At 50.1% G+C, this 23,691-nt stretch overlaps 1 protein-coding gene and 1 long non-coding RNA gene across 3 annotated transcripts in view; both read left to right on the top strand.

Moving 5' to 3' along the window:
* The first annotated feature begins 6,345 nt into the window (after nucleotides 1-6,345).
* ZIC5 (Zic family member 5) lies at nucleotides 6,346-17,190 on the top strand. Of its 2 annotated transcripts, XR_010150549.1 has the most exons (3): nucleotides 8,273-10,040; nucleotides 10,234-10,394; nucleotides 14,342-17,190. XR_010150549.1 is itself a non-coding variant. In XM_016925496.4 (2 exons), the coding sequence occupies exons 1-2, from the start codon at nucleotides 8,507-8,509 to the stop codon at nucleotides 14,782-14,784; spliced, it is 1,977 nt and encodes a 658-aa protein (XP_016780985.4). In that variant the 5' UTR covers nucleotides 6,346-8,506; the 3' UTR covers nucleotides 14,785-17,131. The 2 variants fall into 2 exon arrangements, 1 of the variants encoding a protein (XP_016780985.4); XM_016925496.4 differs by lacking the exon at nucleotides 10,234-10,394 and having other exon boundaries at nucleotides 6,346-10,040; nucleotides 14,342-17,131.
* Nucleotides 17,191-22,854: 5,664 nt separating this feature from the next.
* The window catches only part of LOC107967968 (uncharacterized), a 104,023-nt gene continuing 103,186 nt past the window's right edge, over nucleotides 22,855-23,691 (top strand). The window contains exon 1 of the long non-coding RNA XR_008538880.2: nucleotides 22,855-22,948. This is a non-coding gene — a long non-coding RNA (uncharacterized LOC107967968). The remainder of the gene's footprint in view (nucleotides 22,949-23,691) is intronic.

Here is a 23,691-nt window from a genome sequence, read left to right as displayed (position 1 = left end):
ACCCCGCCTTTGTAAACTTGCTCTGTGGCATTGAAACCACAGGTGCAGGACCGTGGGCACAGAGAAAGCCAGGCATGCCCCTTCTTCCCACCCTCCGGACGCCCACCCAGACACCGCCTTCCCCGCCCCCCGCGGCGTCCCCGTCCGCCCCTCGGCGCGCTGAGCTCCCCCCCCCGCCGCTTGCGTCCTGCTCCGTTTACAGCAGTAAACACTGGGCAGCGGCCCCTGCGTGGAAGGGGGTTGTTCGGAAGTCGTTTAAAGACAGTGTCACCCTCAGGGTAAATGCCCAGAAGCCGGGCCGCGCATCCTTGGGCTGAGAAGTGTGGGAACGCCCGAGACCAAGCGAGACTCAGGCCGGAGTTTGGCTGCGGGTCAGGCTCAGGGTCTCGGGAGAAGAAGCCGTCAGACACGGCAGGGCTTAAACCTTCTAGAAAGCATATATATCCATCCACTCCTTCTCCAGGAGCAGGGAGTACCACCCGGGCGGTGGCCCAGCGGCGAGGCCGCTCCCGGCGCCGCGCCTGGCCAGCCCCGCGGCCCCAGGCTGACCGCTGCGGACGTTTCCTGTCCCGCCGCCCAAATCTCGCGCTCCCGAGGTAACTAGAGAGGGAACGGAGGGCCCAGAGGCTGCAGAGGTGTGAAGGGACAGCCTGAGGCCAGCGCCTCGGGCGTGTTCTCCTGGCTGGCCTGGAGAACTGCTTTTATTTATAAATCTCTAGGAGATGAAATAAAATTAAACGAAGAGAAAATAATAAATTTTTCAGAATTATGTTCTGAAATGAAATAAACAAAAACGCGGGAAGAATCCTCTAGCTCACTATGGCTGGCAGAACCCGGGCTCTCTTGCGCCGGCTCAGGCAGCCTCTCCCGGCTTAAGCGAGTCTCTGCAGGTTGGCGCTGGCCGCAGCCCCTTGCATAAGGAGCCCTGTGCCCTCCCTCCGTCCCATTCTTCCCTGTCCTGGGGGTGGGGTGGGGGTGCAAGAAGGAGGGAGGCTGTGGCATCCTGTCTGAAAGCAAGGCAGTTTGCCTGGAAGATGGAGATTCTCACCTTCCCTGAAAGGAGGAAACGTTCCCATTTCCACACCCCTCTCTCTGTGCATAAAAGGGGGCGGAGGGCACTAGCCAAACTGGCCCCCTAGACCTAAAGGGACCTAAGACATAGACGCAGAGAGAAAAGAGAACATCTTTGGCAGAAAGGCTGCCCTGCCACGTTGAATCCATTAAAAATTGCCTAGTGCAATTTTTGTACTACACACTTGTTTGCTTTATTCATCAATTTTTATGGGGATGGGAGGCGAGCACGAGAGGAGAGTATTTGGAAGGGCTTACTCCAAAAATATTTCCGAAGGAAAATGTTTTCTTGGAGATTGGTTATGAGAATAGCAGACCTGCACATGCAGAGACCTCACTTCCCTTCCTTCTTTCAGGCCATCAGACTTCCAAGTCTTCCTCCTTTCCCACTGTCTTACCCCCTCCCCAGTCCTCCCTCCCTCTCCTCTTTGACCCATTCTTTCTTTCGCTTTGATTTCGCCTTTGCTGCTCCCGCGTTTGGGGATCGCGCGGCTGGGCGCTCGCTCGCGCCGGATTCCAGGGGCCGCGCGCGGCCGGGCGGTGGGGCGGACGCCTTAATTCCCGCCGGAGACCCTACGGGTTGGGCGCTCCTGGCTATTCTTTCCCGGCTCTAGTTCTCCTCTCTCTGCAGGGCACAGAAGAGCTGAGCCAAGTTCAAAGTCACGTCGCCGTCCCTTCTCAGAAGTGCTTTATTTCTCTACAAACCGCAAAACCCCTTTACTTCATGACTTTTTTTTTTTTTTAAGGAAGGAAAGTGAAGAGAGAGCTAGAGAGACCAAGGGGGAAGAAAAAAAGCAGGCAAAGGCTTTCAGAGTTACTGCCTCAAAAGTAGACTCGGGTTCCTTGGCTGAAAGAAAAAAGCGGCCAAGCGGCGTTATGCACAGTGTGAGTGAATTCAGTTTTTCAACAGGTTTCTGGAAGGGCCCGTCTGTGGCAGTGTCAGGGCCGCAGGACCCACAACTGTCTCCATCCGGCAAACAAGTCCCCTCTTTGTAAATTTCCCAAAACTATGCTTCCGAAATCTTACGGAGGCTGCGTGCGGCTGGGCGGCAGGCCGGGGCTTGAGCGGATCCAGCTCAGGGCCGCGGGGGCCGGTGTTCATTTCTCGGCAAGTACAGGGAATGGCAGCGCGATGGAGAATTGGGGTTGTCTTCAAAAACCAGAAAATCCCGCCAAACACCCGAGCGCCCATCAACCAAAGCACCTCGTTGCGGTTTGTGGGCCTCTGTGAACAGTGTTGACTGAGTTCTTTTGTGGTATGGGGTGTGTTTTGTGTACCTATGCATAAATATAGCGTGTATGCACACACTATACCCTCACACACAAATAGGTATACATTGCTGGACAGGAGAAGTCAAAGAACAAGCAAACAGAATTGACCTTTACATTGAAAAGCAGAAGCTCTCGGTTGCCACACCACTCAAACTTGTAATTTTCCTCTTAAGGAAGAAGGTGGAAACGGGGGTAGTGGGAAAGAGTTGAGAGAAGAAATTAGAGAAACAAGTGACCAAAAAAAAAAAAAAAAAAAAAAAAGCGGGGGGGTGGATTTCATAGGATTCCAGCACCATCATCTGTATCACAGACTCATAAATTCAACAAGATCATCAACAGGATATTAAGTTGCAAGGCACCTTTGATTCCGCCTTCTCAGCCACTCCTGGGCTGGGTGACCCCTGACCCATGAAGGACCACATGTGTGGTGCGGGAGCCCCCTCTATAAAACCCACCTAGAACAAAAGTTCTTTGTTAGTGCTTTAGAGAAGTGTAATGTAAAAGAAGGGGAAATTGTGAAAATCTCAGCCAATGTTGTAACTTTTAAATACCATTTTTAAGAAGTGGGGGTGCTGAATGAGGTTGTGATAGGATAAGGCCCTCTCTAGTTTGCTAAAAGAATGTCTTTTCTTCCTACAGTTAAAATTTACTGTTCTGTAACTGGGATTATAAAAAGTCTCCATATAAAATATGTGCTCACCAGCAGTTTAGTGATAGGGATGTAAATATTTGTGTATTTGTCAAAAGGGACTCAGAAAAAATAGAAGCCATCAACCACCCTGGCCTTTACCCCTGCAATGGTGATAGTCAGTGGTTGTGGTTTTCCAAAAGGAAGAGAATTAATTGTCCTTACTTGTCTTCTCTTTCCTGATGGGAGTGATTCTTCTGCTGAAAAACAAACAAAACCAAACAACAAAAAATAGGAGGCATTAGCTTACGTGAATGTGTTTAATTATTCTGAAGACCTATCCTTTGGGCTCCCAGGCGAACTATATCCAGAGAGATTGAATACAGATGACAGGCGAACAGCTTTCCAATAAACTGCAGTATTATTGCAATAGACTTTGTAATACAATTTATGCTGTCATTCATAAATAACAATGCCATATGTCAACCATATTGCTTACACAAGTAAATCCATCAACGTGTCACTATTTGATTTATCTCAACAGCTTCTTCAAATATTGAAGTATAGATATTGGAAGGGGTGTGGAGTGGGAGGAACTACCCAAGAAATTTGAGATTTTATTTTTAACCGCACAAACTCTACTTCTCCTTCATTTCCCATCCAAAAACATCCTAAAGGATAAGAGATGAAGGGGAGGAGAAGCACATCGAGGGGCCAACACAAATAAATATTGGGTGGTTATATGAACTGTGAACATGTAAGAGAGTTCTGTGGTTGTTTTGACCTTCTGGAACATATTTTAGAACAATAATGCATTTCCCAAGAAATTGTCAATCCTAATGGTCAACTGTAGGTCAAAGGTCTTTCTCCAACAACCTCCATCTCTGAGGGTAGAAATGACTGCAAACCAAATGAAAGTATTTGATAACAGTCAAATTGTATTGAACTTATTCTTTAGTAGTAAGGAAGTAAAGGGAGTGATAGTTTTTCAATGGCTTTCAACCACAAAGGTGAGGTGAACATGGGATAGGCCCACTTCATGACTGTACAAACAACAAGACAAAACAAATCTCCACAGAATCCAACGTATCAGTCATGGCCACACAGCCCCAGTCTTCTGCCTTTTCATCCTCATTAAGTCTACATAAGTGTGATAGGGCTATTAGAAGCACTTTTCTGGATACTCTTAGCTCCACACATATCCGTGGAGCCTCAGGACTCAGCGCCACCTCAGGAGGGCAGTAACCCTCCGAGAGCCCCTGGGAGGGCTGCCAATTGCGGAGCGATTCTGAGCACCCCAAGGCCTTGGGCCAGTCGCAGCCCCCAACGCAAGTCAGATTGTGAGTTGCCAAGGCCGGAAGGTGGGGATGGGGGATCCGGTCCCTGCCTCGTGCAGACGGGGCGGGCGGCCAGGAGAGGCTGCCCTGAAACTCCCTGCCTAGCGCCTGGCCAACCTGATTTGGGAAAACCCTTGAACCCAAAGTCACCATCACTTACGGCCCTGGCGAAGCTCTACTAAAATGCAGCTGTGCCGGTGCCTTTGCCCACCCCGCCCTAGCTTTTACGAAAGGCCTCAGTGGACCATCAGGCCCTTTCCAGTGTCTGCTAGCAACCCCCTACTTCCGCGCCTGTTAAGCACCCATTGGCGCCCTTGGGCTGGGGTTCAAAGGTCCTTCGATTCCCCTAGTAATTTGGGTGCCCCATTCGCCCTTGAACCCGCCCCTGGCGCGGCCTAAATGACACTAGATGCTCCAAACCCGCCGACACCCAGTCCTTCTGCAGGGAGGCCGCTCTCACAGAAACCACGCGGGACCAGCGAGTCGTAAAGCAATGGCAGGGGCAATAAAAGGCGGTTCGGTGGGTCCCCCAGCTCCTTTCTTGTCCACCCCACCGTCCCCGAGATCCCCCCTCCCTCCGCCTGCAGAAACAATCAAACAAAGGCTCAAAAGCCAGGAAATGTCCAATTCACTTCCCTTAGAGTTTATTAATTGCCCACACCCCTCGCAGGAAACTTGGCTGTGTTCGGTGACATACAGAGGGCACCGGGGAGCAGTGGAGCCTCAGTCCCCCCACTACGCGCAGCGGGAAGCCGCAAGCGCCAGCTCGAGCATCCCCAGAGATCGGGTCCCGTGGCCTCCAGGCAGCTGAGCGCGGTTAACTCAGCTAACCTGGGTTCTGGTTAGCTGTCCATTTACTGGGCCCCTCACCTCCCCAACCTACTCGCGCCTTTGTCTGGGGTTGGAAGGAGGTTGGGGTTCGGGGTGCAACCTAGAGGTCTGGAAATAGACGCCCCGCAAGAGCCCTTGCTAACTCCAGAAAGGACATTTCCATGGCTTGCCACTTTGCTGCCTCCACGCAGGCACCTCCGCTGCAAAACGCAGAAAGGGGCATGGGTTTGAGGACTGGCCCTGACGACCAGCACCACCGTCGAAATACGCGGGCCAAACCCCCAGAAGAATTGGCATAACGCCTTCCACAGCCCCCTGCTTTTAAAACTAGTATTATTATTCCCTTCAGCGCCCTGGAAATTGTTGGTGTTTATTTAGGAAGTGTGACAGAATTATTGGGTCTTCAGAAACTTGGGATGTTAAGGGGGTTTGATTTGGCTCCCAAATAGCTTGAAAAAGAAACAGCGCACCTGGGGTCAGGCGGGTCATCACAATAACAAAAAGCGCTTCTACAAAATAAAAAGCTCTTTTATAAAGAAAGGCAATCCCGGAAATCCACTGCAAGCCTTCCTGATGACCATCTAGCTAGGCCTATTCTCAGGTTTAATTGGCAGGCGGTTTATTGGCGCCTTATTGGTGTTGATTGAAATTTTGCTCCCAGTCTTTTCTTTTAAGAATTAGCATCTCAAGTCGATTTACCTGAGTCAATTATCTTTTTAGGGTCTAGGTTTGGTCATAAATTTGCAAATATTCATTAAACTCACTTTGTAAATATCCCTCTTTCCTATCGCTACCCAAATCTCTATTATTTCCTAAGAAAGTCTTTTCTTTTTTAAGGCTTCCATAAAAAGAAATTGATCAGGGAGCTATATTTGAATTAAGACATATTAAATCGATGACAGATACATATCACGCTGTGTTTAACAAGAGTTGTACAAGGAGGCGGGTTCCAGATTCCGCACGGCTCTGCTACACCATTATTCACATTTTTACAGCCTTTCCTTCATGCCTTCACCCATTAAACCATTAAATTTCAGCAATTCAATAAAACAAAGCAGTTATAATTTTGACGAAAAGCTATTTTGAAGGGGGTGGAGGTACCCACTTTATTGCACAATAAAAATGCTCAACAGTCCATATTAAAGGCTAGCTTGTGTTTATTTTCTTCTTTCTTTATTCATTTTGTTTTGTTTTGTTTTTACTTATAACCTGCAGGATTGAACCCAAAGCTGCCATTACTGCAAGAATTAATGCTTATTGCCAAGAAATTCAAATAAAGGAAACTGATTGGGAATGTTCGGAGAGGAAACGATGACAGTGATAATTCCAAATATGATGCTTTCTTCATAAACTATCCATAGAGATGGCACAGCTCTCGATCAACCTTTGCCTGGTTGGCTTGAAATGTTTTAAGTCTTTGATATAAAAATTGTGAAAGGACTCGTCGTTTCCAAAGTGAGATGAAGATTTTGTTACTGCTGTTTATTAAAATTTTTTCGTTGTGTTTCCACACATGCCTTTAATTCCCCATATTTGAACTTCATTGCAACTTAAAGAAAAAGTCCATTTGAAATTTGATGGTAGCATTGTCTTTGTTTGCTTGTCAGTTTTATAAAAGAAATGACATTCCTAAGTCTCATACCGAAGCCCCCTGTTAAACATCGTTCACACCAATGTAAATGGCACTATCGAATCAACTCTTTTGAGAATATTTCTGATTACTTCCCACGGCCATCTCCCCAATAACGGCTTTGTGCAGTCTACTTTTACTTGGACTGCAAACGAATTAAGTTGGAAACATATTTTATTGTATCTCCAAAGAAAAAGATCACATTCTAATCATTATCACTTTTTTTTTTTTTTTACAAGTAATGTTACGGATGACAGCAAAATACAAATTTTAAAATCCTGGCTTTAATATTTGAGCATTTTGTAACATCACAAATTTTAAAAATGCTTTCTTTTAAAATCTGAAAAGGACACTTTGGGGCAGTAAAATCCTTAATTTGGGGGGAGGGTCCCACATTTCTCCGCCCACCAAAAAGTGATGCAGGGAATTTCTATTTTTAAAAAATCGATTTGATACCAAACCTCTGGAAAGGGATGGGATTCGCTTTTTTAAAAGCCAGTTTTTATGGTTTTCAAATAAGACATCTTAGAGGTAGACTGGTTTATTAGAAAACGATAAAAAGGTGAAAGATTATTCTATCAGTAAATAAAAAGCAAAGATATTTCTTGATTTCAAAATAATATTTTATTGGATCAGTTCTAATTGTGGATCAGTCAAAGAAACTGAGGCATACATGTGGACTGTGGACTGGGATCTGGACCGGAAGGAGAAATTCTGCTTAAAGGACGGTGCTTATTTAGCGGCTTCGCTCTGCAGAGATGCCGTTTGGCCTGCCCTGCCACTGTATCTCCGAAAGGCAAAAGTTAGAATCGCTGCCCGATCTCCTCTCCCCCGCCCCTACTGTAGATCTAATTGGAAGTGGCAGATCTAGAATCGATGAGTAGTGAGATTACACTTCCATCCAACTCCTTTGAACCATGTTGAAAAGGACTCTCCATGAGCTAAAAAGTCGAGGTAAAACGGTTCCTTTGGGGGAAAGACTTATTTTGACTTCACCTGGTGTTTCGCGGAGCCAAATCACTCAAGTTGTCTTGCAACCAATAGACTTTATCTTCTTCATTCCGTCTACTGTCTATGCGCCCTAGGTGAGCGCTAGGCAGGTTGGGTGTCCAAACAAGAAGTTTCTAGCATCACCACTACAGGTAGGACGGACTATTCACCCTTCTCTCCCAAACAGCAGCCCAGGGCTCTTCCACCCCACAAGAGAGGTGGAGGTAGAGGTAGAAAGTACTTGGGTGCCAGAAGGCACACAGAGAAGTGAGGCCAAGGTTTTTGAAACTGGGACTGCCCCTCGGGGGTCCTCAGCCCCTCACCACCCCGCGCCCTCTGCCCGCGTGCCGGCGCGCGCTCCGCGAGGTGCGTCAAGGAAGAGCGGGGCGCTGCGCGCGCAGGCCAGGCTCAAACTTTCTGCAAGTGCAACTTGGGCATCCCCGGGGAGGCGGGGACGTGTGGCTCCAGCGGAGGAGGGGGCGCGAAGCGAAAGCGCAGGCGGCCTCAAGCACGGGGGCGAATCCCCGCTGGGTCGAGGGCCTGAACGGGAGCCAATCGGGCAGCCGAGGCTACTGCCAATCACGCGGCTCCCTCCAATCCCACCCGTGCCATTTCCAAAATCTCGGTCCCACTGTGCAGCTCAAATGTGGTGTTCACTCTGCCAATCGCTGGAGGATAGAGTGGGAACAGGAATAAGCAGAGTTAGGAGGCCAGGACAAAAGAAGTTAAAGAGCGCCCAATACATACATGTTTTTGAAGGCGGGCAGAGGGAATAAAGTCCCCCCAGTGAGGGTCTATGGGCCTGATTGTGTAGTTCTGATGGAGCCCCCTTTGAGCAAGAGGAACCCGCCAGCGCTGAGATTAGCGGATTTGGCAACGGCTCAGGTCCAGCCGCTTCAGAATATGACAGGCTTCCCGGCGCTGGCCGGCCCGCCCGCCCACTCCCAACTCCGGGCCGCCGTCGCGCACCTCCGCCTGCGGGACCTGGGCGCTGACCCCGGCGTGGCCACCACTCCGCTCGGACCCGAGCACATGGCCCAGGCGAGCACGCTGGGCCTCAGCCCTCCCTCCCAGGCGTTCCCGGCACACCCGGAGGCTCCGGCAGCCGCCGCCCGTGCTGCAGCCTTGGTCGCGCACCCCGGCGCGGGCAGCTACCCCTGTGGCGGGGGCAGCAGTGGCGCGCAGCCCTCCGCGCCCCCGCCCCCGCCCCCAGCCCCTCCTCTTCCTCCCACCCCTTCACCCCCTCCCCCTCCCCCGCCTCCTCCTCCTCCTGCCCTCTCGGGCTACACCACCACCAACAGTGGCGGCGGCGGCAGCAGCGGCAAAGGCCACAGCAGGGACTTCGTCCTCCGGAGGGACCTTTCCGCCACGGCCCCCGCGGCGGCCATGCACGGGGCCCCGCTCGGAGGGGAGCAGCGGTCCGGCACCGACTCCCCCCAGCACCCGGCCCCGCCTCCCCACTCGGCCGGCATGTTCATCTCCGCCAGCGGCACCTACGCGGGCCCGGACGGCAGCGGCGGCCCGGCGCTCTTCCCCGCGCTGCACGACACGCCGGGGGCCCCAGGCGGCCACCCGCACCCGCTCAACGGCCAGATGCGCCTGGGGCTGGCGGCGGCAGCGGCAGCCGCGGCGGCTGAGCTGTACGGCCGCGCCGAACCGCCCTTCGCGCCGCGCTCTGGGGACGCGCACTACGGGGCGGTTGCGGCCGCAGCGGCGGCCGCCCTGCACGGCTACGGAGCCGTGAACTTAAACCTGAACCTGGCGGCTGCGGCGGCCGCAGCAGCGGCCGGGCCCGGGCCCCACCTGCAGCACCACGCGCCGCCGCCGCCGGCGCCCGCGCAGCACCCGCACCAGCACCACCCCCACCTCCCAGGGGCGGCTGGGGCCTTCCTGCGCTACATGCGGCAGCCAATCAAGCAGGAGCTCATCTGCAAGTGGATCGACCCAGACGAGCTGGCCGGGCTGCCGCCGCCGCCGCCGCCGCCGCCGCCGCCACCGCCCCCGGCCGGCGGCGCCAAGCCCTGCTCCAAAACTTTCGGCACTATGCACGAGCTGGTGAATCACGTCACGGTGGAGCACGTGGGAGGCCCCGAGCAGAGCAGCCACGTCTGCTTCTGGGAGGACTGTCCGCGCGAGGGCAAACCCTTCAAGGCCAAATACAAGCTCATCAACCACATCCGCGTGCACACCGGCGAGAAGCCCTTTCCCTGTCCTTTCCCCGGCTGCGGCAAGGTCTTCGCGCGCTCCGAGAACCTCAAGATCCACAAGCGTACTCATACAGGTGGGTGTCTGTCCCCGGCCGCGCCGCCGCCGCCACCAGCTCCTGCGCCGCCGCCGCTTCCGCCGCTGCTTCTCCTCCTCCTCCTGCTCGCCTTAATTTTTTTCTCCTTCTGCTGCTTCTCTTCGCATACGTATAACCCGGACATGTGACTTCTGTTTTTTTCTCTCCCCCCCCTTTTTTTTCTATGAATAAGTAATTCGATAGCACACACAGGCCCCGCGTTGGGTTCCCACACGGCGGAGTCTCCAGCGCGTCCGCAGCCCCTCGGCCGGGACCCGCAACGCGCGCCAGCCGCCGCCGCCGCCACCTCGGAGCAGACGCAGCAGCAGCTGGAGCAGGAAGGCGCCCAGGACGGTCGGCAGTCCCCACCCGCCCGGCCCTGGGAAGTCTGGGAGGGCGATGGAAAGAGAGGCCGGGCCGCCCCGGCAAGCGCCTCTCTTCCCACCGGGTCGTAGGCCCCGCGCAGTCGCCGCGCTCCGAGGACCGGGCGTGGGATTTGCTGCCGGATTTGGGCCGCCCGAGGCAGGCCTTCCGGGAGGGGAAGGGACCCCTCCGGAAAGACAGGAATGCGCTTTCGGAATCCCGGAGACCACTCGCACTCGCCCACCGTGACACACTCTTCACGCACACCTTCTTCTGCGTGCGTCTCCCACAACTTTACACACTCATATCCTCCTGCGCGTGCACCCCATTCCCGCGACACCTGTGTGTCCTCACACTCACATCATTTACACGCCCCACGCGCCCTCTCACACGCAGTATCACACTCGCCCTGGAGGGTGCTGGAGTTGACATCTGCCTTTCTAGAGAAGGTTCTAGTTGCAGGAGGACCGAGCCTCCCACCATCGGTGAGGCCTACCCTGTCGTGGAATTGGTGGGGAGCCACCGGCGTCGTGGGGACCCTCCCACCCCACCTCAAGCCCTGCCTCTGGGGATCCCACAGCGCTGAGGAGGGCGGCTGCGGCGCGGGGCGGTGGATGGCTCCTGTGGGTCGTGTGCCCCCTTTGAGCGGACGAGCGCGTCGGGCGGAAGCGCTGATGAGCGCGAACGCAGTCGGGATTTATAGGGACAGACACGATTACCCCTCGGAGGACACTTAAGTAACTGGAGGTTACGTTCAGTAATCACTTGGCAGATTTATCGGCGCTGCTGCGGCCAGGAGGTAGCCGCCGGGTCCCACGCTCGGGCCGGGGGCGCTCGGGGCTCTGCGGGGGCAGCAGCGTCGGGGTGGCCCGAGGCGGGAGCCTTGGCCTGGCTCCTGCGGGCCGCCTGATGGCCGGTGGGGAGCACGTTTTCCCAGGAGCCCCTTTTCTCTCTAATCGGGATCAGTCCGCCTTAATGATTTTTCCAGAAAGAAACTTCCCAGGAGGCTCTCGTAAAAACGCCCTGGCCCGCTAAGCCGGCTGCTCGCTCCTGTGCCCAGCACTTCTCGGCAGGGCAGGATCCAGGGACCGTGAAGCCGCTCCCCAGCCCGGCCCCGAAAGGGAACTCCCAAGCGCGGTGTCGCGCGCGGCCTCGGGCCCTTCCCGCCTGCCCAGGCCTCGCGAGGGGAGCGGCCTTCCCTAGGCGGCTGCCGGGAGCTGCGGGCGCAGAAGCCGATCCGGGCCCCCGGCGGGACAGGCCACTCCCTGCCCCCTGTCCCCGGTGGCTTCCCGGGGCACGCGCGCGTGCGTGGGTTGGGGGGGGGCGCGGGGGACCCCAGGCGCCGAGGGGACCCGCGGTCATTTGGGTTTTTGGCTCTGCGTCTCGCGGACGGTTGCATTTCCTGCCCCCTCCCGGCGGCCGCGTGGGCCCCACCCGGTGGAGCGTGGGGGTCCCTGCGGGAGGGACGCAGGCGCCTCGGGTTCAGACTCCAACCCGCGCTTGGTGTTTCTGGCGGTCCCTGGGCCTCTCAGCTATTGGGCATTGTGTCCTGAGAGGGCCCATCCGGACTTCCTTCCCTCCCTGCCACGCCGCTCTCCCTTTTGGGGGTTATCCGGGATCCCGGAACGGATTGATCAAAGGGACTAATCCCCGGGCCACTCCCGAAGGCCCCTTTCCTGACCCACGTGCCCCCAGTTCCGTTTATAACCGTCCCGCGGGCCCGACTCGCGCTCTCTCGGGAGAGGGAGCTGCTAGGAGCTGGCGGGGTCCGCAAGTAGTTCCTTACTTTCCCACAGGCTCCAGGTCTCAAACTCTGTAAATAGTTAAATTCTGACGTGACTCGTCTATCAGAATCTTAAATGTAAACACTGAGGTCTCTCAGCCTTTCTAGTTAGGTAGAATTTGCTTATTCCCCTTAGGCCCCCTGAACAACACAGGCCTTTCCATCGCCCTTGCCTTGTTTTCTTCTGTTTTCTCCGTGCACCTCTTCCTTTATTTATCTCTAATGTTCTACCTTTCCTTCCACGACATCTGTCCCTTTCCTGAGTCTAATTGTTCCCCTTTTTCATGTGCAGTGGAGGAGTTAGCAGTGTTCAAAGCGTTTCTTCACAACCCGGGATATGTAGGTTGAACAGAAACGACCATGCTCAAAAACAGCATTGCACCTTCGCGTAGGGTGGATGAGTAAACCCATGTAATTACGCCTCCATATTGAAGAAAGGCTGATTTTAATTTCTTAAAAAGAATATGATGTTAACTTGGTCTTATCTACGACTTAAAGTGTAATGTAGAAATCAGGACAAATCACTGATGTTTTGATAAAAAGGGATTAGCTTTGTTTTTGTTAAAGCTCCTCTACAGAGAATTTTTCGAGGTTGTGATTATCATGGGGTTGTTTTTTCTCTCTTTATACATCACTGTAGGAGGCATATTTGAATAATGTCTAATTCTGTTTTTAAACAGTATTTCCAGGTAGGGAAAGTTAAATTCCAGGCATCTGCCTGAATACTCTCAGATGTGCTAGCATACTCTGCCATGGAAGCAGTTATTGTTGGCGAAATATTTTTTAAAAACTCACTACAGTAAAATATCTGCAGAGGGTGTAAGAAAAGTCACCACAGAAATGTATGTACACTAAGCTGAGGCTTAATAGTTTGTTTTTGAAAACAAGTTATCCAAAACAAAAGAAAATGTCATACCTAGTGTATCACCAGAGTAGCTGCTGAAATATGAGAAATTCAACTTTATTTTTAAATTATTTACCTAAAAGAGGAAAATATTAATTCAATAATATGTATGAAATGACTTGTTTAATTATGGACTCAACTCTATCAAGTTCAGAGATACCAAGGGGAGAGGGAAAATTCAGTTAGACTGTTACCTGCTGTCTTCCTTTTCTTGCTGTTTAACACCAAAATGTAGTGTGGCTGAATTTCTCTAGTTGTCTTATTAAGTATTTCCATTTCCTGGACTAGAGGCCTTGTGTTTAAAGGCGTGTTTGTGGGGTGGTTAGGCCAGCTTAAGGAGGTGACAGCCAAAAGACCCTGGCCTTTAAAAAAATTTTTAAGGTCTTTTTGACTAGTAAGCAAGGTAGGGAGCTGTGAGAGTAAGTATACTTATGGCATAAAGTAAAGGTAGGTTCTGCTAAGGCTTGTGGTCTTTATTAATGTATGTTAAAGCTCGATCTGCTGTGCTCTTAACTGCCCTGCAAGTAGTGAGGAAAGCTGTAGAATGCAGAGGTCAACAGCCTATTCTCTGCCCAGCTAGCCCTGTAAAAATCGAGTGGTGGGAGTGTGTTTCACAGGTGCCTCTATTTCTAAAGAAAAACATTGTTTTGTTTTACCTCTTTCCCTTTCCCATCTCCACGTTCTCTCCTGATGCCCCTCTCCTTCAATGAAATCCTGGAGAACACTGAAAGGAAATGCCATTATTATAATTTGACTGTACCCACCAGTTTACTTTTAATTTAGTGTATGTGTTTGCTTTTTTCTCTTTTTCTTATATGCTTACTTCCGCCTGTGGCTTTGGAAGTATCATTTTGTGTTTATTTTGACAGGAGGATCTCCTGCTTGTGTTTTTGAGTGTACAGACCCTGAGGGGAGTGTGTCTGTCGGGGGAGGGGGTCTGCGGGTCCCAGGTGGGTTTCAGTGTTACATTCTGGCCCTTAGCTCAGCACTAGGGATCTCACCCTGGCCCCTCTGGGACTGCAGGGCCTGACAGCCTCTCAGGAGCCCAGGTCCAGGCAAAGCCACCAGGTCAGCAGAATCCAGGCCCATCCTTGAAGTATCCCTTCCCTTTTGTGAATTAGGAAGAAGAATTAGGCTGGGAGTTGGTCTTTGGGAGAATAGGAAAACCACAACCTTGGTTCTGCTTCAAGATTTCTGTCAAGTGAGAGGTCTTGGAAAGCCATTGTTGACCTTTCCTGTGTTTCCTTGCAGGGGAAAAGCCTTTCAAATGTGAATTTGATGGCTGCGACAGGAAATTTGCCAATAGCAGTGATCGGAAGAAACATTCCCATGTCCACACCAGTGACAAGCCCTACTACTGCAAGATTCGAGGCTGTGACAAATCCTACACTCACCCAAGCTCCCTGAGGAAGCACATGAAGATTCACTGCAAGTCCCCGCCACCTTCTCCAGGACCCCTTGGTTACTCATCAGTGGGGACTCCAGTGGGCGCCCCCTTGTCCCCTGTGCTGGACCCAGCCAGGAGTCACTCCAGCACTCTGTCCCCTCAGGTGACCAACCTCAATGAGTGGTACGTTTGCCAGGCCAGTGGGGCCCCCAGCCACCTCCACACCCCTTCCAGCAACGGAACCACCTCTGAGACTGAAGATGAAGAAATTTACGGGAACCCTGAAGTTGTGCGGACGATACATTAGAATTTATTATTAATAATAATAAGTGAAATAATAAGTGGGAGTCCTTGAACCACATCCTAACCTGAGACAATGCCGAGCCTGAGACAAACCCGTGACTCAGACTTGCCACCGGGTCTAATTAGCCCTATTTATTCAGTATGAAACCCTATGGTGTTTGTACATTTAATTAATTTAATTAAGATATTTGGGCTTTTTTTTTTTTCTTAAAAAACAAACAAAAAACAACCAAGCTGGACTTGTACATTGCAGGAGGATGGGGCTGGGGGCAAATTGTACCAAGGAAAATGAATGGAGAAATTAGTTAATGGCGATACACACTGCCGATGCAATATATATATATATATACATATATATATATATATTTTTTTTTTTAAAGGGGGAGAAAAAGAGCATTAAGTCAGAACTGAACACAGCACCAAGGCCCTCTGCATTTCCCAGAGTGCCTCTCAAATGCCTTTGACACCATACCATGGGCTGCTTTTGAGCCTCCTTGTTGGACCCTAATTCTGCCAAGGCCTCTTGATTGTAAACCACACACCTGCTGCATTGCCAACAGATCCTGTTCCATACCTGTGTCCAAAAACATTTGTAAAAACCCTTTGAGTTTAATATTTGTAATTTTTAATTTCCACTCTTTTATTACTGATCTTACCTTAATACAATATTTTTATACAGGATTATTTCTTCAGTATCCTACTGTGTGATTTTAAAAAAAGATGCAGCAACCTTAATATATCTCCATATCTTGTGCTACTGTGATTGTTCAAGCAAAAGTGGAGAGAAGAAAAGCTGCTGCAAAAGATAACTGTGAAACTGTGATATTTTATAAAATAGAAGAAATTCAAGTACTTTCTTTTTCCTATATGTTTTTTTTTTTTAATCTGAATTCTCAGATACTGCCTCCTAACTGTGTCCAAACTTCTTGTGTAATAAAGAGATTCTGTTTTCGATCCTAAGTTCTTTGGGATGCCAACATTCACAGTCAAGTCTTGAGGAGGTGTGATGATGGCATCATGCCTATTTTTTTGGAAAGCTGTTGTTTTTAAAACAGGCCAACACCTCTTTTATACTGTTGTATCAGCCTTTTAAAAAGTCTATTTTTCAATGCCTGAAACTGCATTTTAATGCATTTTCTTCCACCTGAGCACTGAGCACACCAAACTGGAATCCATTTGAAAATGACAGTGTGTGAAGTGTATGATTTACATTAAAAGAGGGGAGGGAGTTGCCATACATATTAAAATTTTTAAAAGGTTTATAGTTACCACCAAACACTGATGAATGTGTGACCTTTGCCAGAGCTGTCAAGCTAGGATAAAAAAGGTCAAGGACCTAGGACAATAACTCTTAGTCAATTTATTTTCGGTTGGTACAACACATCTCCTGTGCAAAATGTAGTCCATCAGAAACATCCTACAGATACACTAAAGAGCACTAATTTATCCTTAGAGACCCCGAAGACACCCCCTCCCCAGGGTTTGTAGAAATTTGTTTTGTGTGCTGTGAGTGGTTGATGTAGTCTTGTCATTGTTAATAACTTGTATGTGAACACTATTATTTGTACAGTTGAATTAATTTATTTTCAGACATCATCCTTTTTTTTTTTTCTTTCCTGGAAGAGTTCAAAGCACACCAAAGAATTATATTATACATTTTGGTGAAAGATTGTCATTTATGATCCATGGTTTATTTAAAAAAAAAAAAGGAAAGAAAATGGAAAAATATATTTTTAAGCTTACTTGAATGAACAACGTAATGTGAAAACCAAGACTCTTCCTGCATGTCTTTTTTGCATTGTGTTGATAAGATTATATATAGTTTATAGATATATTATATTACTAGTACAGTGCATGGTGCTGTCACTTGGAAAGCCTTTCAATGTTGTCTTCAGATTGTTGTGATGAATATGAAACATGCAGACCCTCCTTTATAAAGAAAAAGACCTTAAAACTTGAATATGAGATAATTTTACATTTTAAAAGTTTATTTGATTTTCATATTATTCACTTTCAAAGCCCTTTCAAATAGAAAAGGTATGAACTTTTGGGGGGATAATTTATGTATCGTAAACTTATTAGAACAAAATATTCCTGATGTATAATGAGTTGTTTTATTTATACAACTTTTTCAATGGTAGTTTGCACTATTCTTTATTATGCTACAGGTTTATTTATTATGAAACAAAGGAATATGTATTTTATGTATTTTACCATGCATAGGTTAACTCTTTGCCACAGATTTATTGGTTCTTGATACACCTAAAATAAAACAAAATGTGTACCTCCAATAGAGAGCAAGCAAGAATGATTATGAAGTAACAAATTTAATAAAGGTATTCTTGTTATTATTGCTTATGTTTTACATAATGGCATATCTCTCATACAAATAGAACAGGTTGCTAATGGAGTGAATGTCTTCCCTTGGTCTCTTGATTTCTCAGCCTCTCCCCAAGCAATACAATATTTTTGCAGCCTGGTTTAACTTAACAACTTACAAGCTTATCTAGGAAACAGATATTTATGAAGACTAAGCCTTGCAGGTTATACTTACAGTAGCATAAATCTTTTGGGTTACTGCATTTATTTGTTAAAATAAGTAATATCCTGATTGATTCTAATCAGTGAAAAGCCAAAAAGTGAATTTTAGCATTTCTTTGGTGCCCAGCCTCCAAAAGGAAAACAAAGAATAAAGAAAATGTGGAGGAAGGGACAGTGAGGCTTCTAGACACAAAGAAGGTGAAAGCAAAATCAGTCAGGGGCTGAGATAGGTATTGAATGAAATCGAGTAGTGGGCATCAAATGCCTCTTATGGCGTGGGAGATCAAGATGCAATTTTACTGTAGTTTGTTCTGGAAGTTGAGTGGCTATTGGTAATTTAAGCTCAGCATTTTGGGGCAGGTGTGTTGAACAATTAGATTCTTGCATGGCAGCAAAATATTCAAGTGGCTTAAATGCAGGTGTTTGGCTATGCACATTTACAAGGCTGGATGTTTGCTTGTGTTTTTGTTAGCAGATACAAAACTGATAAAAGTCAAATAGTTAAAAGCAACTGCTAGTAATGTCAATAAGCATTTCTCTGAAAGGTTATAGTGGCTTTTAAAAGTCAGGTTTGTTAAATGTAGTAAAGGTGAAACAGGTTGCAAAGAGTTGTTTTAACTCAGATGACAATAACCAGCACACGAAGGAGAAAAACACTCATAAATGAGGGCCCCAATCAATGGGAAAACTTATAGCTCTCTAATGAAGTTTCTTGTGAAAAGAAGGGTGACACAAAGCCACCAAGACATGAATCATTCATGGGAAATATAAAAGATAAAAGATATCTGACAATGAGCAGAACCTTGTATAGAGTGTATAAAACAAGTTTCCCCTTCTTATTTTCTGCTTTAAAACGCACAATCTCCCACTCCCAGCGTTCTCTGTCCAGTCTATAGAGTTAAAATTGACCACTGCTCGTACTGCGCCACTTCAAAGTAATTTAGTCCAGAACGGAAGGCTTGGCGCTCGGACAATCTTCATGGTGTGTTAAGATTTCTATGGCAATTGGCAAGCAAGACGTTCCCATCTGAATATGTCTCAAAGAAAGCCACTTATTGACACTAAGTTGGCTATCATCAAAGACTTCATCTTCCCTAGGCAAAACGTGGCCCTTGCAAATACTGTTTAAATCATCTACCTTTGTTTTGCAGGCTAGGAGAATCTTCAAACACACAATTATTTGAGATTTATGTATATATATTTTCCCCATTCAGGATGCTCTTGGTAAAGCTAATGGTCCTAAAATCTAAACTCCATAGAGTTTGAGGGTGGGAATTATATTCTCTTAAGGAGTTGGAGATGGCCACACAAGCATCATAACACTGGGGACAGGAAAAGAGGAGGCCCAACTATCTGCAAACATGTTACACTCTCATAAGTGATCTCTTCCACTTTGGGGAAGGTTTTGGAGACCATTGTGGTTTTACCCACCCAGTAATCTATCATCTGTCATCTCTCTATCTGTCTATGAAATGGGACAAGAGGTGCTGGCCACTAATATTTTTAAATCCCAGTTGGGTTAGGAAATCCAGCTCCTGGGGAGGGGGCAGGGGAGACATCTGGTTTCTCAAGTGATCACCTTAAACCAGCAGAAAAGAAGGCTGATCACAAGGCAAACAAAACAACCCAGCCGCTTATTATTAATGGCACTTTCATCCCCTCACATCACTCCTGGCCTGCCAGTCCACCCACAGTGTAGCAAAACAGGACGCCCAGCCACGGAAGCCTTCCAGGTCTGGAGGCACAGGCAGGCCGGCAGGAGACCCTAGGTGAAACTGCCCTGGGGACCCCAGTACACTTCCCCTCTGTAGATAAAAACTCAGCCCCACACCCACGCACTCCCCGAGCACACATTAACATACACTGCAAGTGCCTAATCAGGCAGGGAGAAGTTCAAAGCCATGTTTTTTTTCTTTTGGAAATTCAAACTACTGCTTCTATGGTCCATCCGCGCGGGGCGTCAGGATCGCTGTGGCAGTGGGCAGGGCCAGGGGAGTCGCCGGCAGAGGGGCCACTGTGATTCGAGACAGTCGATGAGACACAGCTGCAGTGACCTTTTTACTTTCATGCCAAGTTACTTCAGTCCACTTGCACCTCATCAGAAATTTTATATATATATATACATATATATATACATATATATATACATATATATATATATATATTCAGCGTTTAAGATTCTTCCATAGAACCTCCTAGCTTGAGAGAAAGGGGAGAGAAAGAATGAAGAAAGGAGGATAGGAGCGGAGGAGAGTCGGGGTGGGGAGTGGGTGATGTTCGAAGGGTGGGGGAGAGGGGCAGGGGCGCCAGAGCCCCAGCTCCTCTTCCTTCCCTCCCCACCTAAGTACTTTTATTTGCAGAGCGATTGTTCTTTGTTTATTTAATACAAGTACTGTGTGAATGGTGAAAAATAAACACGATGAAAAATAACCAAACAGATGATTCCTCCGAGTGAAAAAGCCCGGACTTAATAAAAGTGCGAAGCAGTCACCGCTGAATGAGAAACCCTTTGAAGTGGAACTTATTATAGGAGGAATACTTTGGGGTTGCCTTAACGACGCCGCTGAATCGAAAGCGCTCGCCTTTGTCAGCGATTTGTTCTCCTTTGCTGGGGTGCCCGGAGAAATTACTTACATGGGCTGCCTTAACATGCAGCCTGCAAATCAGTAACTTTGCAGCTCAGACTCGCAGACGCCACTCGGCTGCGGACAAAAAGAGTCAGGGGGGAAACGCACCAACCTTTCACGCCGAGGCTCTGGGGCTGGGGGCGCACGGGCGTGTTGGGGTCGGCAGATAAGAAGTTGTATCACAACGCCCCGCCTCGTCCAGGCTTCCCTCTTCTTCCCTCTGCACCCCCTCGCCAGTCCGGGCTGGGGCTCTGCGGGCCCGGACTCCGCTCGGTGGCAGCGGAGGCCCGGCTCCTCCAGGGCCCACCGGCGAGGGGCGCTCTAGGGCGCGCGGCCGGACGCGGGACTTTCCCAGCAGCTCGGGCCATATTTAATAAGGGTCGTTCATCACCGAGGCGCTTTGAAGGGTCGCCTCCAGCCCTGTGCCCATTAGAAAGGCGGAGGTGACATTTAAACTCCGTTTTCAAGGATCGCGGGGGGATTTCATTGAAAAGGCAACTCGTTTGTCTTATGAGCCTGGAAACAACCCCCTTCTCGCTCCTTTTGACCACATGGCATAACTCAAAAACAATAGTTCAAAAGTGAAATGGCATCGTGGTGTTCATTCGGAGACAGGCCCCCATCTAGCACCAGAGAAAAGGGGTAGTCCGCAAGACAATGTGCTTTTTGTGTCCGACTCTGTCACAAGGTTTGTGTTGTTTGCTTTGGAGGCTGCGCCTGTTATACTTTCCTGAAAGTGCTTGTGTTAAACAAGAGTTATAAGTCATCCAAAACAACAAACATTTTGATTTTCTTTGCCTAAAGGGCTTTCCCTGGCTATGGGCACCGTGAAAAAATAATGTCCTTGCTGAGAAAGGAACACCAGTAGTAGCATTACAAGCGGGCGCATTAAATATTGAATGACACGGGAAAAAGAGCTTGTCGAGGGGCACTCAGCCTTAAAGTCTTTCTTCAACTTTGTCTTCGGTGGCTGCTGGACTATTTAAGATGGTATTAATTAAGGCAGCTTCGGATGCTGCCGAGCCGGTCGGCCCCTCGGCCGCGCTCGGTCAATGGGCCTGTGCCCCCGCGCTCTGCTCACGCGTTGGCTGAGCCGAGTGCAAATGTCACTTCTCATTTGGAGGCTGAAGAGAAGTGCCCATCCTACATTAAGGGCAGCAGGGATGCAGTCAGCAGCAGGCGTTAAAGGAATACGAGGGACTGGGGTGAGGGGAGGGAAGGCGGGAACAAAATGGGAACAGCTGCCCGGGGCGGGGTCGAGAGAGTGCCCCAAGCACAGCTTTTGGCACATTTTGGAGAGCGCCGCTGGCAAACCGGGGCCACGCGGGACTCGCTGGGTTGGAAGACCCCCTCTCTTTCGTCGTTCCTGCGTGGGGAAAATGAAAACTCTAGCTCTGCACAAATCCATTAGGCAGGCTGGCGGGGCGTTATTTTACAAAGGGACTCGCTTCTACAAAGAAAGACAAAAGCTTGGTGCAAACAGGCGTCTTGACTGACTTCCACCTCCCCCTACGGTCCCCTTCACAGATCACAAACAAATAAAGCCCAAAGGACCTCAGCCAGGGATCTCCAGATCCAATTTTACAGATGGCGAAACTGAGACCTCAAGCAAGACTCAAATTGATTTTTGTCAATATTCCCCGAAGTCAGAGGTTGAGACCCTCTTTGAGACCAAAGATCCAGGCGGGAGTGGAGTTCTCTTTAAAGTCGCCAACAACCACGCCAAAATGTCCCTTTCCCCTGCCCCCCATTGCAAGTGTTTGATTCAAAGTCAAATGGAAATTGGTTTCAGCAGTTGAAAATTCCTAACATAAAAAAAGGAATGAAGCTTACTGCCAACTGACTGTGGCATAAATGAAATGCATGCTCTGAGAAACTCTGTTAACTATCAGTTCTTGATGAAGAGAGACAAGATTTGGCTGGGCAGAGGGGGCAGGGCATCCCGGCAGATTGATTTCTGCAGCCAGAAGCCCAACAGGCGCCCCCGTCTCCCTATGTGGCGTTTCACCTGGATGTGGGCCTTCTCTTTTACCACACGACCCCTTGTAGGTGGGGGGAGATGCAGTAAAATGCCCTCCCCACCCCCACCCCCGTGTGTGTGTGTGTGTGTGTGTGTGTGTGTGTGTGTGTGTGTGGTTAGCACCCTTAGCTTTTGATCCATTTGCAATGTCTGATTCTCCATCTTAAAATGTGTCCATTCAGGGCTCCCTCTGGCCTTTTGGATAAGGGGCGGGTCATGTTTCCACCAAGAGCCATGTTGCAGGAGAACTACCCTACCCTTCCTGCAGAGACTGGAATCTGAGCGCAATGGGTGGCCGGAGAGCTCGCATTCAGACAGCCCTGAGATGCGGGCCTGGGGCCCTACGCCCCATTGGCAGCTGGAGGCGTCGCTCTGGGGCCAAGGAACGCCTGGCCGGGTCAGGACGCGGGCAGAGGTGGGCGGTGGGGCAGCGAGAGATGGCCGCGCCAGAGCAGCCCACTCCCGCACAGCCTAGGACTGGAGTTCCCAGGCCCAACCGCCTACCTGAGTGATCTGTTTTGCACATCTTTCCTCATTCCTCTTCTCTGCTGTCCCTACCTCCTCTACTTTTTTGCATGAACAGGGCCCAGGCCAGGATAACGGATGCAGAAAGATGGCCTTTTGGCCCGGAACGCACTCTCTCGCGTACGCATACACCCACCTCCCTACCACCCCCCCCCCCACACACACACTCACGCGCAATTCAACCCCCCCAGCCCAGCCCCAGCCAGTGCACTGGGCACACGCTCGGGATCCAGGCACCTTGCCAAGAGCTCGCGAGCACCCTGCGTGGCACACTGGTTGGAGTTCCTGCACGAAGTGGCGGGGGTGGAGTGAGGAGGGAGGGGTGGGCGGCGGTGCACGCCGCCGACTGCTGGCGGTGAGCACAAGTTCAGTGCTCAACTTCCCGCTCTTAACGAGACCCGGGATCCCTTTGGAGAGGCCCTCGGGAGCTGGCGACAGGGCTGGGAGTGGCGTGGGTAAGCTGGCCGGCGCGGGGCGCGGGCGGCGGGGCACAAGGGCGCTACAAGAAGAGGGCGCGAGGGTGCCCGCGGCCAGCCGGGCGCTCTGAGAAGTCAGCGCGAGCAGCTGTGACTTCACCTATTAGCCCCGATGTCTTTCCGAGGAGCCTGGTGGAGTTAAACAGCCCACAATGGGCGCTCTGGGGCGCCTCCAGCCTGACCTCCACCCGGGTTTAATAGTTTCATAGGAACTTCATTAAATCAATTACTTAGTGAGCACATCATCATTTATTTGTAATTAGCAGCGAGGAGCGCGTTCTCTCCCCCAGCCCGCGGCCCGGGTCCCAGCGGGGTTGACTAGTTGTGCAAGCACTTTTGTTTGCTCGAGTGTTGACTCCCGGCATTATTCGGCCGGGGTAATCTTTACGTCTCAATCTAGTATTCAGGGGGCGAAAGGAAAACAAACAGGGCGCAGGCCGGAGGCCAGCCCTTTGGTCCCAGCCGTCCCAGAACTCGGCCCTCGCTGGGCGTGCAGGGCGCACACCTCTGCGGCCCCGGCTCCTCCCGGGAGGAATAGGCGAGAGCGCCACCGGGGCAGAGGGGCAGGAGCCAGCCCGGGGGGTCCAGAAGGAAAGAGGCGAAGGAAGAGGCGATGAAGGAGAGAAAGGAGAAAACCAGGAGCAGGAGCTCTGGGCCTGCAAAACGAGCACAAAAGGGGAACGTCCAGGCTCGCGCACGTGTGCGGGCGGCATTGGAGGGGG

This window comes from Pan troglodytes, chromosome 14 (genome assembly GCF_028858775.2).
Source record: "Pan troglodytes isolate AG18354 chromosome 14, NHGRI_mPanTro3-v2.0_pri, whole genome shotgun sequence".
Taxonomy (NCBI): domain Eukaryota; kingdom Metazoa; phylum Chordata; class Mammalia; order Primates; family Hominidae; genus Pan; species Pan troglodytes.
Note: the sequence above shows the minus strand (reverse complement) of the source record. Positions and strands in the feature narration are given on the sequence as shown.